At 40.4% G+C, this 17500-nt stretch overlaps 2 protein-coding genes across 3 annotated transcripts in view; one reads left to right on the plus strand and one right to left on the minus strand.

Moving 5' to 3' along the window:
• The window catches only part of LOC308101675 (sialoadhesin-like), a 4617-nt gene extending 2433 nt beyond the window's left edge, over positions 1-2184 (plus strand). The window contains exons 5-7 of the mRNA XM_080451118.1: positions 67-147; positions 618-751; positions 2022-2184. Of these exons, the coding sequence (XP_080307244.1) occupies positions 67-147; positions 618-751; positions 2022-2027 (221 nt within the window). The 3' untranslated portion in view covers positions 2028-2184. The remainder of the gene's footprint in view (positions 1-66; positions 148-617; positions 752-2021) is intronic.
• Positions 2185-17379: 15195 nt separating this feature from the next.
• LOC308101924 (low affinity immunoglobulin gamma Fc region receptor II-c-like) overlaps positions 17380-17500 on the minus strand; it is an 11920-nt gene continuing 11799 nt past the window's right edge. For both annotated transcript variants that reach the window (XM_080451473.1, XM_080451472.1), the window contains exon 9: positions 17380-17500. This exon is cut by the window's right edge and continues 525 nt beyond it. The gene's annotated coding sequence lies outside the window, so the exon portion shown is untranslated.

Here is a 17500-nt window from a genome sequence, read left to right on the forward strand (position 1 = left end):
ATTGCTTTAATATCATTTGTGTCAGAATGTGTTCTAAATGGGATTTAATTTCTTTGGTTGTGATAGGTCGTGGTGAAGTTGACCTCGCAGCTCAGACCTACACTGACATCACATTCACAGAACCGGCACAGACCACCAACCCCACGGGTAAAGTTCAATACACATTATAAAAACACTTTTTTTTATCGTCAACATTATATTAGTAGGCACAACAGGTATTCATTCAAATGTATCTTTATGGTTTTTTTTTGTGTTTGTGTTTCTTTTTTGTTTCTTTTTTTGTATGGGTTGACGCAACCATGGCTTATTTAATTATTCACTCTCCTTCTTGTCCTTTGTCAGATTGTAGTTTTGCTATAGTTGTTAGTTTACTGTCTGCTTTCCAATCTTCGGTATTCTCTTGTGAGCCTTTGTCTCGTAGTTCAAAGAATTACGATTGACTAGATCTCAAGCGAGATCGTATCTGAATTACTATTTCCCGGGGATTCTTCCTTGTCTTCTTTATGGGAACCCTTCCTTTACAGTACGTTCCTTCCGGGCACCCTTAGGTTCTGCTTACTGGGTCCACCAACCAGTTGAGGTCCTTAACAATTTCTTCTTTTTTTGTTTTCATCAAGGAGGGTGGGCGATGGACTCTCCTTTGTATTCGCTCTTCATTCAGATGGACAGCCGGGCTGAGGAGGGGCACAGAAGGATGTCTCCGGCGGGACTCGAACCCTGGCGGACAGCAGGGTCTCATATGGTTCTGGAGGTGAGTATACACACAGCCACACAATCAACACACAGACAGTCTAGTGATGAAGACGTGTGATGTCATATATCGTCTCTGTTCGGGAGGGTAAGGACTGTATTAGGCGGTAGGATAGGATAATAGTATTCGCCACCGGGAATCAATAAGAATTCACAAGGAGACAAGGATGGAGTGTTGCCCGTAGGCACAGTCTTTGTTGAAAGTATTTCAGAACAATTTAACAGCACAGTATGGCAAGACACATCGCCAGGGTATGTTTGTATGTGTGGTTCTAAAGGAGGGAGGGGAACAAAAGAGGTACTCAATATAGTAGGTTACAATAATTATCAAACAAATACAATATTCCTCCTATGACTGCAAAACAATCCTACTCCACAAAGCACAGAAATCTCAATACACAATACAGCATACATGTACACAACATAGCTGTTCAAATATACTCAATACACAGCAGTTAAATATACGCCTTGACTTACTTTATGTCAGTGACGCACACAGCTTAAAGGTTCATCAAGTAGAGAAATAATGACTTCTTAAATCTAAATAATATACACATTGCAATCTGTGCTTCTCTCTCCTCTCCTCTCCTCCTCTGGACTGAGAAGAAGGGCTCTAATCAAGAGCACCAGCGCACCTGCTGAGTAGAACAGGTCACATTGACCTCGGTCGTCAATCTAATTGAAAAGCACCTGTGCTAATCAGTGCACAGGTCACATTGACCTTGATTGTCAATGTAATTGAGGGCCTTTTGTACAGTCTCTGTCGGGTGGAAACCTCATATGTCCAAAACTGTTACTTTAAAGGATTCCAATAAAAAAATTGCAAAAGCAGCAGATCTACAAGCTACTGGACTTTGTGTGACGCTGTAGTATGATCAAGTAGGGCGTTAATTTAAGAACACAAAAAGTTAGAATATGGAGATAAGAGGTTTCTACCCGACAGCAACGATATGTCGGTTTCAGGTTATTGTTGTAATTCTGCCTGCCTGTCTATGCATGTAGTGTGGGATAATGGTGGTTGTGTGCGTGGGAGTACGTTTGTGCATGTGTGTGGTTACTCAGATTAGTCATGTTCATAGCCCAGTCCTTCTGCTGTTATTTTACAATTACTAATCTCTCTCTCTCTCTCTCTCTCTCTCTCGCGTGTGTGTGTGTGTGTGTGTGTGTGTGTGTGTGTGTGTGTGTGTGTGTGTGTGTGTGTGTGTGTGTGTGTGTGTGTGTGTGTGCGTGCGCGCGCATGTGTGCGTATCTGTCTATATCTCTTACCCTAGATGTGACAGTCCAATCCAAATCTGTCTATTCCAACAGCGTCGAGCCAGATACAACCTAAAATATTGACAACAGAGCAAGTGTTACCTAGCAACGGCAATCATTTCATTTATATCGATTTCAGATATGAAACAGTAAAATGCTTGACACGGCAGTGTGCTGTTCTGAAAGTGTGTGATATGATTAGTAATTTAATTGTGGAATTCAATGTTCATCAAATTAACTGTATAGCCTATGCTGTCCATAATAAAAGAGACATTGTTAAACAACGTTTACTTTGATTTCTGTGTGTGCATGAATCCATACATATTAGGTTTGTCTATTTTTAGGGGACATAATGTAATCACAGGTTTCTCAACCAGTGATTCAATAACCTGCTTTAGAATAGTCAAAGGGACAGTGCCCTCAATACCCTCATACCTGACTAACAACTTCTCCAAAGTGAGTGACACCCACAGGCACAACACTAGAGCCTTGGTTCTCAAAGTGGGGTCCGGGGACCCCCAGGGGTCCTTTTAGATACCAGGGGGTTCCCAGCTAAATTAGTTCCAATTAGTTACTAAATTAGTGTCACAATCATTTCAACCACTTAAACTTTTTTTCATCGTGAAAATTTGTGAAAATCTTTGAATAAATATATATGTTTTAAAGCCGAACATGTTTAACTCAAATCTTAGCTTCTGGAGGTCGCTGTCACAAAATATGAGATAGGGGTCCGCAGCCACATTTGTATCATTTTTGGGGTCCTTCACATGAAGAAGTTTGAGAACCACTGCACTAGAGGGAGCGACAACGATCTGGTACCATCAGGAGACTACAAGGGGAGGTTTAATTGATTGATTGAATACTTTATTAGCAGTTTGAGCACAGCACAGGAAAGTACAGTTCAATACAAGGTCTGCTAAGACGATTTTAAACCCAAAAAAGCTTATGGCTTGTTTCCATTGGGTTCCTTTGTACTCAATTCATTGAAACATTAACATGACAGACACATATACACAACTATGCAAAACATCATATAAACAGTTTGAAAACAAAAATATGTACAGTAAACAGTTTGAGGGTCTTTTAGGGCGGTGTTGAAGGAGAGTAGGGATTTACACTCCTTTATGACAGTTGGTAGGGTGTTCCACATTTTTGTGGCATAGGTCAATACAAATTCCCATAGAAAGGTGTGTCATCCACTGCCTCGTTTTTCCTTTTTCTCCTTTGTAAATATAGTGTTTGTATTTGTTGATGACATTGATTGATTGATTGATTGAATATTTTATTAACACTTAGCACAGAGGTACAGTTCCATACAAAAGGATGCTAAAATGATAAACCCAAGAAAGCACTATGGCTTGTTTCCATTGGGGTCCTGTGTATTCAATTCATCGAAAAATTTATTATTGTGTTAATTTTGTCAGCTATGTTGATTAATTGAATACATAGGACCACAATGGAAACAAGTCCACAGAACTTTTGTGTGGTATCCTTTTAGCCTTAATGTCTGACTGTACCATGTGCTGATTACATTTCTGACTAATAAAGTATTCAATAAATAAAATAAAAAATAAAAACAACTTCAGCCTATTTGGTACATCTGCTACAGCAGTGATTCTCAAAGTGGGATAGGCCTACTTAAAATAGCATCAAAACATAATTTGAAAATAGCCGATCTACAAACTCACCATAATAGCCGATCTACAAACTCACCATGTGTCGCATGGCGACATAGATGTGCTATCCAAAAATCTTGAAGAAATGTAAATTATAAATCACTTTTTAAAAATATTTTAACAACACAAATCTTATATTATGAGGTCCCTGACACAAAATCCATTGGAAGTACAGTACACAGCCAAATACATAATTATTTGGGGATCCTTGACATGAAAAGGTGTGAGATAGTGATGTGCGGGTCGGGTTTTTTCATGACCCGCCCCGCCCCAACCCGCGACGGAACGCGACCCGCCTCAACCCGCCCCGCGAACCCATATATAAATCTATGGCTCAACCCGCCCCGCGACCCGCGGTGGGAATATATATATATATTATATAGCGCTCTTTTAAGTACCCAAAGTCCCTTTAAATGTCTACAGTAGCACAACATTGTCATGGGCTGAATAAACAAGCATGTTGGTCAAAATAGGTTTTTTTTTTTTTTTTTTCGTGGAGAGTGGCTGACCCGCTCACCCTCAGCCCGCATAATTTTCTCTGAAATCCTGACTCGACCTACCCGCGCCGCGGGTTGACCCGCGGGTCCCGCGGGTTACGGGTCGACCCGCTCATCACTAGTGTGAGAGAACCACTGCTCGAAGCGGAGCACTTATTTACTCTTATATGATGCTGCCCCCTACAGGCAAGCCTGTGTCAATGGATTAAAGTGACTAAATAGATAACTATTTATATTTTGATGGAACACATGTGTGAGCAAATGTTTGGCATGAAAAGAAGGGTCACAGATATCACAGGAATTTACATAACCACACCATTCTCCAGTAATGTGTATTTGGTAACACACACACACACACAGCAGGAAACATTGTTTTCTATGTATTATGCTTTTATTTAAAGGTAGGGTAAGTGATTTACTTTGGTCAAAATAAGTGTTAAATAGCTCTATATTGTGATAGTACCCATTGCTATAGAGTGTTTGTTCAGTAAAAGGGGTCTCCCATGTCTCTCCAGCTCTTTATTAAACAGAAAATACATTTTCAGTGCTCTCTCCTGATTGGCTTAAACGTTGTCACCTGCCTGAAGATGTATTATATTTACTAAAGAGCTGAAGAGACCTAGCCTGACACTCAGCCTGAATTTTCATTTCGTTTCACTCCATTAGGCAAAGGATTCAGGGGGTGGAGCCAGGCTAGAAGAGACCCCTGTGACCGAACAAACGCTCTGTAGCAATGATTACTATCAGAATATAGTACTTTAACCTTTTTAACAAAAAAAAGAAAGAAATTATTTTTAAGTAGACACCAACTAATATGCATGTTGTGGTATGATTATGCCTTGCATCAATCTCTTGCACTGAATCAAAAGGAGAACCATGAGTCCAGACAACTAATATGTAAGACACAGGTGAGCTGATACATTTCCAACTGCATTGAAGGGAATTAATGCCTATTAGTATTAGGAAGTAATGTGGACACTGTTGAGCCACTTATATCTAGAAAATCTAAATTTAACAGAATTAAATTTATCAGAATTGTCTTAAAGTATAGGTACAAGCCAGAAACATGCAAATTAATAAACACTTTAATTAATTAAAGTTCACATCAATTAAACAATGAGAGCATAAAAACGCTACCCGTGCAGTAGCTTGGAACAAAATATGGTTTTGAATCATTTTAACACTACAGTAAAGGAGAAGTAAATAACAGTGGGTAGAAATATTTTGCATAATAATTTTACAAACTCAAATTTATTAGCAACATAATTTCTCCAACAATATTTGGGAAATAATTATTATACTATACAATCCATTCTCTCCCGTCTTGTCAAGTTAAAATTAAGATGATACACCATAACGTCATTTTCAACACTTGAACTTGACGAATGGGTGAATGTATAAAGGAAACTTTTTTTCATTTTACCTAGAATTATCACAATGCTACCATCTAGTGGACAAAATGAACTACAGCAAGTAAAACTGCTCAACACATTCAAAGCAGTAGGCCTGGCTTATTAGTTGGTGCAAATATCATATGTAATAATAATAATAATAATAATAATAATAATAATAATAATAATAATAATAATAATAAGTATTAGGATATATCAAGGGTATGCAATTGTCTTTAAATGCTCAAAGTTTGTTACAGATATAAGTGGCTCAACAGTGTCCACATTACTTCCTAATACTAATAGGCATTAATTCCCTTCAATGCAGTTGGAAATGTATCAGCTCACCTGTGTCTTACACAGAGGTGACACTACTGCAGATGGTTCAGGTCATGGATATAACTTTGGCTTGTATTAAAGCTGCCCTATGTAACTTTCCTCTTCTATGCCGGATTTGAATCCAGGTTTCCTGCCAAGTGCTGAAATTTTTACCATTAAGTTACAGATAGAGCCTACCTGCTTGCTCAGTGGATAAATTGAATCTTGACCTTCAGATCAAAATTCTTGATAAACCAGAAACAGGATCGTGTCAAAGGTCATGTCTCACCTACACACAGGATCTATAATGTCTCAATAGAAGAGCAGAGAGACCAAATAGTATAAGTTATATTGTATTAACATACTCAAATAGAAAGATTGGACAAAAATAAATTGTATTCATTAATAACAAGTTAAATTTAGATTTTCTAGTCAAATTGAACTCTTGACGGTACAATGATATCTTTTACATGTTTTTATGTATTTTTTCTGAGTTTCACTCCTCATGTAGCGGTGGCATTGGAGGCCACACGTGATAACCACACTGGTAAGCCAGCGAGTCATTTCATGTACACACATGTAGGGACTTGCTACATGAAACAGAAATTAAGGTAAAAGCTGCAATCCAGAACTTATTTAATGGACAAAATAAATATGTTAACAAATCAGAACAGAAACATATTAAAAAAACAGCAAAGTTCATTGTTTGAGTTAATAGAAACTGTTACATTTAATGGAATGTTTACTGCAGCAACTTGAACCACTTGAACCCCAGCCCAGCATTCCTATTCTGTGGTTAAAGTTTCATGTGTTTAATCATTTAAGTCAATAAGTGATCACTGATCCAGTTTGGTGAAAAATGTCATGTACATATTATCAGCTCCCTTTGGAAAATTGCCAACCCATGCTGTCCTCTTCTGCAAAGTCCAGACCCACAGGTCTACAGTTTCCTCCTCTCCTTCTCTGGATTAGTTTTCTGGAGGTAAAGCACTGACCTGGCATGCGTTGGCTGACGTGGGTTCGCTCACACAATTCAACTCACACAGTCTGACAACATCATGATTTGAACATTTTCTGTCACAGAGAGACATCCAAAATCATGCAGTGTGCAAGTCCCTTTACAGAACATCATGGACATTATAAAAAAGAAAAAAGTCCAAGGCTTCTATTCTATCTAATAAAAATATGTATATAACCACTTTCACATATGCTATCTGTACTGTATTTATATATCTTTATTTGTTTTATTTAACCTGTTTTCTATCTCTTTCCCTTTGCTGTCATTCTACCTCTATCCTTTCTCTTCTCACGGAATACTACAAAACAATGGAGCGCACAGCAACACACTGCTTTACACCTGTAAAACTGTGATGTGACAAATGAACGGATTCTATTCCATTCTATTCTATTCGTACTCAGGGCGGTGGGGCGTTCATACAATGCTGTGGAGAGGAACAGTTACATTTATCAAAGTATTTTTTTTTGCATTTTCACAAGGACGGCAGAAGCAATTCAAAGAGGTCAAACCACAGAGAGCGCTTGAATGTCAAGTTACATCGACTTCCCCTTCATAGCTGCATAACCACACTTTAAATAGAGCACGTATACCTGTTCATACAGAGAGAGAGACAGACAGACAGACAGACAGACAGACAGACAGACAGTAAACAGAGAGAGAAAGAGATCAGACAGACCATGAGAGGGGCTGAGGGTGGCTGACTGCATGCACCTGACAGCATGAGAACATTCATTTCTACATACAGTAGTGCAGTGGTTCTATGTCAAGGACCCCCACATTAATGTCATACCTCTCAGACAAGATTTGTGTTGTTACAATGTAAACTTTTCCCCATTTTGGGGGGAAATAGCAACCAGCTACAAGCTCACAGCGCGTTGTAAGCGTTGTAGGCTATGCATGAGCCACAATGTCTTCCTTCTGTTAAAGTGACATTCTAACAATTTCCAATGACAACTTAATCGTCAACGTTTCTCAAATGGGGGCACTAGGACACCCAGAGGTACTACTGAGCAATCTGAGCCGATCTACAAGCTCACGTGTCGCAGCGCGACGCGTTGTGAGCTTGTAGATCTGCTATTTTCAGAGCGCAACACCCGAACATAAAATGACTTGTCTTTTAGTTCTACTGGATCTCTTCTCCATTGGTCCCTCCCTATCATTTTAGTCTAGTTTTTGGTTTCTGACGAAATTGTGAATATATTTAGTCTTAGTAGTCATCATAGCTTAGTTTTTATTTAGTTTTCGTCAGTGAAAAAAGGTAATTGACGAAAAAATTTCGTCATAGCTTTAGTCGACAAAATTAACACTGATTTCAACTTGTTTGGACGCTATGGGCTTACTGTGGAGTTTTCCCACATAGTAGAGCTCTGGAATATCACTTTTAAATTGCTTGACCTATTTGGGTTAGGGTGGGACAGAACTGACAGAGCAGAGCACTAACTATGGTTTGTTTTTTTCCCACCGTGCTGTATGTGAATCGTGCCATTTACCCACAGTAGAAAAGTATGTTATGGTTGTTTGTTTCATTGTCATGTTCACGGTTTGACTCACTGTGGGTGGGTAGCCTACATGAGACGACGAGGAAGCCCCAGATATAGGTGGTGTCGTCCTACTTTCAAAGGCTACTTGCTTCTGCTCTGCAGTCCTTGAACACTAACTACACTATGTTCCACAACAAAACACAACTGGGCTGATGCACAGGGCCAGCATTATAGCCAGTACTGTAATGAGCCCATGCCGCTGTATGGATATTGTACCATTGTAAACAGTTCTATGTTATTAAAAACGTTGAATTAAACATGTTTTCATACATTCAGTGTTACTGTGCTACTACTGCAGTATGATAGCATGTTATTTAGACAGCTGCCAGGTTCATTTGTTGACCTGGCAGTTTCTCAAATGTACAGATCATTTATTTTGTGATATTATATTGTATAGACTGATGCTAGGTTCTTGGTTTACCTATGATCCTAGATTACTGAGGCACTACACTGTCTCTGCCTTTGATGCATTTACCTCGTTTACTGTAAATCGCTCTCGATTAAGAGCATCTGCCAAATGCCTAAATTGTAAATTGTACTGCCTTCTGTCTGAAAACTCCTATTTTCTCCTCAGGAACATTCTGAAGACACCAGACGGAGTCACCCGCTTCCTCTTGCAGCCCTGGCCGTTTGGCTTTGTGGGGTGACAGAGGTGACAACCACACTGGTAAACCAACGTGTGATTTCATGTAGCCTGTAAATGAGGCGCAGTTTACGGAGCTAGTTCAGGCCAGGCAACTCAAGGGATTGGGCTAACCGATCAGGTGACTAAGTCACATGCACTCTTCTCCTGGTCGGTGAGTTATAAGTAATGCTCTGCCTACCTGTTCAGTCTGGTTGCGCTCTTCTGCTGCTCTGACGTGCGACGCTGCTGCTGCTGCTGCTGCTCTGCTGCCGAGATCCTGCCGGATCTGCTGCCCTTGCTTGCTACGTATGCTGCTGACCATGAATAGTCTCATATTGTTCCTTGGTTGATGGCTATTGGCGTGCTGCCATTATCCATGCTGCGCTAATCATAGCTACTCAGCTGTGTGCTACTGGTTCTAAACGTGGTATTACTTTCTTTACTTAAGTTAAAAATCGCTTGCTAAACGCTCAGCTCAAAAGCAGTAGCGTTCGTCATTGATCGATCTCAGTATGGTCAACTAGAGAGTGTAGAAATAGAGTAACGACACGCTTGATCCCGCCGCAAACGGGCTCCTTGGGTATAGTTCCAAACATTGGGACTGCCTGCCTCATTGAAATAGACGGAGCACTTCCGCATTCCATTCTTACAATGGGAGTCGACGCTAGTGTCAGAACTCTCTTTATGGCACTGGGTTAACGGTAGTTCACCAACAGCGTTGCTTAAGTTTCTGTTTCCTTATCGTAGCAACGATGGGCTTGGGGTTTCGTTATGGTCCCCAGTTTAGCGTGTATTTGTTCGAAGTAGTTCACTTTATCTCAAGATTGGGTTTCTAGACCTAGTTGCTTGCTTCTCTCTCAAAAGATGACTTCACCGATCTATCGTTCACAGAGGAACGGATGCGCGCGATATGGCTGGTAAGTGCTACTGCCATGATAGATAGAGAGAGAGGGCATGGCGTCACTTTGTGAGTCGCTTTGCTTGTTCTGGCTCTAATGTTCAGATTAATATCTTTATGTAGGCTACTGGTTAAAACACGGATATGCTCAGTTGGCTGCATCTTGCTTAATTTATAGTTATTGTATTCATGGATAGTTCAGTGGCTTTAGACGGTGCTCTTATTCTGAAGAGCTCGTCCACCGGATGTTGTTGAGGCTTATAGTTGATGACCGAACACTTCTCTACCCATGCGAAGGAGAGAGGGGAAGCTAACTTGTGAGTAGTGTTCAAGAAGTAGTTGCACTGCAGTTTAAATGTTAATGCTGCTAGAATTCATTGCAATTAGTTATCTCTCATGTAGCTGTCTGGCATCTATTTGCAGAGTAGGAAAACTCACTGTTCATGTTGATGCTAAAGTTGCAGCACTAAATTGCTGCCATCATCTCAATGTTCATGTTAGTGCTGAAGTTGCTGTACTAAATTGTACTAGATTGCTGCCATCAACACGATGGTCTCCATTATGCTAAAGCTCCTCAATGCATGCTTCTACTATTCAGATTATGCTAGTCGTTCTTCAACTGCTACTAACTGACGGCTGATCATGATTAGGCTAAAACTGCTGACATTGTTTCTGCAGTCAATGCATGCTACTCATACTAGTGCCATCATGATGATCATGCTAATTATGTTGACTGCATTCCTAGGCTACTGCATTAATGCTACTCATTCTGCAATTGCTGGCAAAATGTCTGCTAATCATGATTATGCTAATGATGTGGACTACATTGCTACCACTGCTATAATCGACTAATGCTGCTAGTACTAAAATTGCTGCAAACGTGCCGATCATGAACATGCTAAGTTACTACTAGTGCTATGGCCACTACCTCATTCATACTGCATTCATCTACCTCACATTTAGCAATTGAAGCAATATCACGCAAAGTCATTTATCAGCATTCATTGATATTCTGCTTTGTGTTTCTTTTTCCATGTCCGGCTTAATGCATGGTGATGGGATGCCTAATGCCGATGGGGCTGAGTGCTGTTCACCTTGGATACTGGGGAAGTCAGGTTTGCAGGCCTCGTGTCTTCAACAGTGACAGTGTCAGTGTCAAATCATGTAGCAGTTCAATTGCTCTAATATGTGGTGGAGGTAAAGTAGGCCGTTTCATATTACGATGAAATAATCAAATGAACTTGCAGTGCAGATTAGACGTTATTGGTTGCATTCTACCGTTGTTTATGCTTGTATTGCTAAATTACACTTGCTAAGGATCAGGATGATTTTGCTGCATACACTTGGATAAGAGATGGTAGAGACGTTGTAGCTCAGGCTAACACAGTACGTTTGCTTCTTTGTAGAAGCTTTAGATTGTCGTAGCACAGCTGTTTGCTTATGTGGAAGCTTTAGATTGTTTGCAGCACAGGCTAGCTCAGCATATTTGCTTCTACAGTATGTGGAAGATTAGATTGTTGTAGCACAGGCTAGCACAGCATGTTTTGCCTATGTGGAGGCGAATTGTTTAGCACAAGCTATCACAGCATGTGTTGCTTCTTAAGTGGATAGCTCTGGATTGTTTGTAGCATAGGCTAGCACAGCATGTTTTGCTTCCCACGTGGGAGCTCGGATTGTTCGTAGCACAAGCTAATTCAGTTGTTTTGCTTATGTGGAAGCTTGGATGGTCGGTAGCACAAGCTAAACACAGCATGTTTTACTTCCCATGCGTAAAGCTATCAAATTGATTGTAGCGCAAGCTAACTCAGCATGGCTTGCTTATGGGGATAGCTCTGGATTGTGGTAGCACAAGCTATCATGGCATGCTTGCTTCCATGTGGAAGGTATATGGTACAGTATATAGAAAAGTTGGTTGCCAAGTGATGTTGTCATGTTATGAGCAACAAGCTTACAGAAGTAAAGTTATTGCAACAGGATAGATGGTGGGGCTTTAGTAGAGTCAAGATATCAGTCATTTGTCAATGTTGGCTGGTGCGCACCAATCCGCGAAATATCTCGCAGGACGGATAAAGAGGGACTCCGATCCTGGCTGCTCCTGTTATCAATAGTTACACTATGTTGATGGGCTCTTTGCTTTTCTCATGCTTATCAAAAGCTGGGTGACTGGAAGTCTTTGTCCCCGTATAAAAGGCGCTGCTTTATCTGCCAGATTGGGATGCTCACGGCATATTTGGCACCACATCAAGGTGTGTTCATCACTGGTGACGAGTGTTGCAGCGCAACCAGCAGCTTGCGGTGTGCAACTGACTGTGTCAGGATTGAGGCCACACTCGCGCATTGGCGTGCAGCATGCGTCCCCACACATCCACAGTGAAGCACGCACTTTTCACTGTGGATGTGTGAGTGGCTTCAGGAAGTAAATTCCTGTCCCAGCGGTCTATAACGGCGTCATCTCGTCCAGGGTGGCTTACCATGGTAATTGCAAGAATAATTCTGCTTCTGGTTCTAGATTCCAGGTTGAACTACCTACGCTCTTGGCGGCTCTGTGAGCTCTCAAGGCAGCGTGAGAGAGCTGCTCGAGATGTGGGCTTCTCAGTGTTCTCAGCACTATGCTGCATCATCTACTGTGCGGGCCAGCACAGAGCTGCTTGAGATGTGGGCTTCTCAATGTCTTCTCGGCACCTATGCTGCATCATCTACTGAGCTGCCTAGCCTCGCTGCAAAAACTCTGCTAAATCAATTCTGCCAACCCTCTGGCGTCTGGCTCTGTCGGGCCGATTCAGACTTGCAACAGATGGCATTTCGTGCTAAATCTATTAGGCTATGGATGGAGAGGGATATCGGCGTTAGTTAATATTATTCACATGTCTAATAATCTGCGTCAAGCTCTGCAAGCTATAATTTAAGCTTGTATACCATATTCTTTCTGCATCAACTGCTATGATGCTAATTGCTAACATGCTGCCACATGGCGCTTAACCCATTTAGACCAAGGCCGATTTATAAAAATCGCCTTCTAAATCCTGACAAAGTTCTGGAAACTTCAAATAGTTATTAAAAAATATATATAAAATGCATGTTGCTATACGGTAAATGGCAACATGAACCCAAAATGGGTTAAATTGGTCATAGGATGGCCGGGCTAATCCAGAATTGCAATAACATTGTGTTTGTCTCTCCATCTGTAGGCCTAAACTTGAACTGGTTCACTGCAAAGCTGCGAGAGATCTACTCAAGCTGCGGGCTTTCTCCATCCTCCGTATTGGTGTAGCTACACCTGCAGCGCTGCTTGTCTTCTGCTTCTCTAAATCTATAGGGCGATGGTCCTCAGGAGCTTACGTAGATATTGGTTAATAAGGATGACATTCTGCAGGCAAAAAAAGCTCATGAGTATGAGTGCTCTCGCTGTTCTATCGCTAATTCAACAAATGCTGCTTGAGCATTATTGACGCTTTAATTACAACTCGGGTGGATTGCTGGGGATTTAGTTTAGTGGTGATGTCATGGTGCTAAAAAATGTTGGTTTATTCTATAGCGCTAAAAAATGTTGGGCTTTCCTTGGTAGCGCTAAAAAATGTTGGGCTTTCTATGGCAGCGTTAAAAAATGTTGGGTTTCTATGGCAGCGTTAAAAAATGTTGGGTTTCTATGGCAGCGTTAAAAAATGTTGGGTTTCTATGGCAGCGTTAAAAAATGTTGGGTTTCTATGGCAGTGTTAAAAAATGTTGGGGTTTTCTATGGCTATGCAGTCAGGCTAATCATATCAAGCTCAGTCTATTAGTAATTGCTGCTCCAGTTATCGTTGGGTACTGATTCAGATTTTAAGTAAAGATAGCACGTCTTTACACACATAGTCAGTACACTTTATTTATTATGGATGATAAACAATAGTTATCATTCATCATAGGATGACTCATTATATATATATGCGTATATATATAGCAGATTTCTTTGAAAAAGAAATAAATATAGAATGTCCTCTTCGAATCCGAGTTGGTGCGGCACAGCGTGGACGCCATATTAGGATACCGTCTAGGACTCCTGAATTCAGGGATCAGCGGGTACCTGGATTCATCAGGCTCGCTGAACACATGGTGCATGCTGCATTTGCAAGTTAAACTTAAAAAAAAAAAAAATTTAATGTGAGGAACACTATCATGTTAGTAAGAAATAAGTCATGGAGCTCCACCATTCTCACAGATGGTTGGTCCGGCGTCAGGCCCTGTGCTCTCAAGCCGTTTTGGGGGTTCTTGCTGTTTTGGGGGTTTAATTCATTCCCTGTAAATGCTAATTGGCATGTAACATTCATTAAAATGTTATCCTTACAGGGAATGAATGGATTCAGAGGCCTGACGCCAAACTATGCTTCCTCTTGTTCTATACCATGCTCAAGCTTGCTAAATATATATTGCTAATAAATATATATTCTAATCCAATCTAAGAGTTGTCTGACTGAAATGAGGCGCAGTTTACGGAGCTAGTTCAGGCCAGGCAACTCAAGGGATTGGGCTAACCGATCAGGTGACTAAGTCACATGCACTCTTCTCCTGGTCGGTGAGTTATAAGTAATGCTCTGCCTACCTGTTCAGTCTGGTTGCGCTCTTCTGCTGCTCTGACGTGCGACGCTGCTGCTGCTGCTGCTGCTCTGCTGCCGAGATCCTGCCGGATCTGCTGCCCTTGCTTGCTACGTATGCTGCTGACCATGAATAGTCTCATCCCACCGCCTCCCCGGCATCCACCTGTAGGCTCTGTTTCTAGATCCCCTTGGGGGTTTAATTCATTCCCTGTAAATGCTAATTGGCATGTAACATTCATTAAAATGTTATCCTTACAGGGAATGAATGGATTCAGAGGCCTGACGCCAAACTATGCTTCCTCTTGTTCTATACCATGCTCAAGCTTGCTAAATATATATTGCTAATAAATATATATTCTAATCCAATCTAAGAGTTGTCTGACTGAACTGTACGTTTCTGTAGAGACTCTGCATGAAAGGAACATGAAGGTTTATGTTAAAAGAAAAAGAAAAGTGACACCAGACGATTTTGATCAGTGGTGGTCCTGTGGACAAAGTATATACACAAGTAAATACTCAAGTATTCAAAAGTACAATTTGCAAAGTACATTTTCTTTTTAATATCAATGCATCGCTGTATTGAATTTTGTAACATTGCCCCCCCCCCAAAAAAAAAAGAATTCAGCAACTACAAGTCACGACACGTGAGCTTGTAGATCGGGTATTTTCACTCTATTTTAAATAAGGCTTATAGTAAGTGGTTAATTCACAATAATATTATTAATCAACCACTTAATGTAAGCCCTATTTCAAATAGAAGGGACTCTAGGTACCCAAACTTACATTTATTATATTTTTGGGTCCCTAGAGTCCCTTCCTAGAAAAGTACTTGCGCCAAAAGTACAATAGTTCAATTTGAAACATAGCCGAGTGAAAGTCATGAGCTTACAATACATTTTTAAAAATGTACGTACTGTAAGTACAATACTCAAGTAAATGTACTATCCACCAATGGTTTTGATTGAGACGACGCTACGATCAACGTTCCCAAGCTGTCTGATGGAGCCAAGTGCTCTCTATGTTACCTCTCACTCTCTATTTCTCCATCTGACCTCTGTCCGCTCTATCTCTGTCCGATCTACAAGCTCACACACGTGTTGCATCGCGACGCGTGGTTAGCTTTTAGATCGGCTATTTTTGCTGTGCGACACATATGAAACAGGGCTTAAGAGGTTAAAAAGGGTTGTGTTACTCTGTTGCACAAACAGAACCACAGCTGCTATGTGTTCCAATACAACTGCTATGTGTTCTAACAACAGACGGCCTTATAGTGCAACAGTTCATACCATAACCACAGTAAGAAGCCACCATACAGTACATGTACAAAAATGGGTCTTCGTTTCCGAGAGGTAGACACTAGACACACATCACTTCCCATAAACAGGGTCACAAAAAGACACGAGTCTTTGACGCATGTGACCGACGCGGTGGTTAGCCACGACCCGTGGCTGAAGAGACGGTATCGGCTCTCACCGCCTAAACAAGAACAACTACACCCCCATCAAACCCACTTACAGATGAGCCCTTGCACCATATCTCTAAATCCACACATAAAGACAGAAGACAGAAGGGCTGCATGGCCAACATCCACGGCACCTATCAACAGATAAATGATTATTTCCTTCATTGACACTGGTTCGCCCATGGATTTTAAAACGTCTTGTTTATGAGCAAAACTGGGGAACTGTAACAAAAGCAGTGGTGGAAAAAGTACTCAAATGTTTTACTTAAAGGAGAATTTTGGACTAAAGTTTTCTTACCTTTTCTATGACGTTATGATATCTTAGGATGAATGGTACAGTAGAAAATAAAAAAAACTCCACCCCTGAGCCGCCACAGCTTAAAAGGTGCGCGGATAGGCCTTAGGTTAGATCACATATTTTAATAGCTTTTTTTCTTCTTTTTTTTGGTGAGATTTGACGTTCATAGTGACAAAACACTGTCCCAAAAAAATCTCGAGATTTCAATCTCGTCTAGCGAGACTTCTGCTTTTTTTTTTTTGGTTGCATAGTGTTCTGTCACTATGAACGTCAGATCTCACCAAAAATAAATTAAAAAAAAGCTATTAAAATATGTGATCTAACCTAAGGCCTATCCGCGCACCTTTTAAGCTGTGGCGGCTCAGGGGTGGAGTTATGACATTTTTCTACTGTACCATTCATCCTAAGATATCATAACGTCATAGAAAATGTAAGAAAACTTTAGTCCAAAATTCTCCTTTAAGTAAAAGTATCAATACTGCACTGTAGAAGTACTCTGTTACAAGTAAGAGTCTGAAATTCTAAATTTACTTGAGTAAAAGTACAGAAGTATTGGCATCAAAATGTACTTAAAGGAGGAGTTCACCCAAAACAAATCTTATTTTCTATCAATTACACACCCCATGAAGCCTTGATTTCATGGATTTATTTTTGTTTTTGTGGCATTCCTAAGCCAATAATTTGATGACCATGTGTATTTCCGGTAGGAGACACAAATAATCTACTTTGTGTCTCCTATCGGATACATTAGCCGGTAGGAATGTGACAGCTTAGGAATGTGACAAAAACAAAAAATAATCCATGGATTCAAGGCTTCATAGGGTGTGCAATTGATAGAAAATAAGTAATTTTTTGGGTGAACTCCTCCTTTAAAGTACCAAAAGTAAAAGTACAAAAATGTTTGAAAATAGCCGATCTACAAGCTTACAACGAGTCGCAAAGCGACGCGTTCTGAGCTTGTAGATCTGCTATTTTCAAATAGCCTATGTATAAAATAGGGCTAAAGTGGTTAATGTATGTTTCGTAAATCATAATTTATAACTGAAAAGTAACTAGTAACTAAAGTTTTCAAGTAATTGTAGTGGAGTAAAAGTACAATATTTGCCTATGAGATGTAGTGGAGTAGAAGTAAAAGTATTGGCAATTGGAAATACTCAAGTAAAGTACAAATACCTCAAAATTGAACTTAAGTACAGTA

This window comes from Gymnoscopelus braueri (assembly GCF_963280865.1).
Source record: "Gymnoscopelus braueri genome assembly, chromosome: 15".
Taxonomy (NCBI): Eukaryota; Metazoa; Chordata; class Actinopteri; order Myctophiformes; family Myctophidae; genus Gymnoscopelus; species Gymnoscopelus braueri.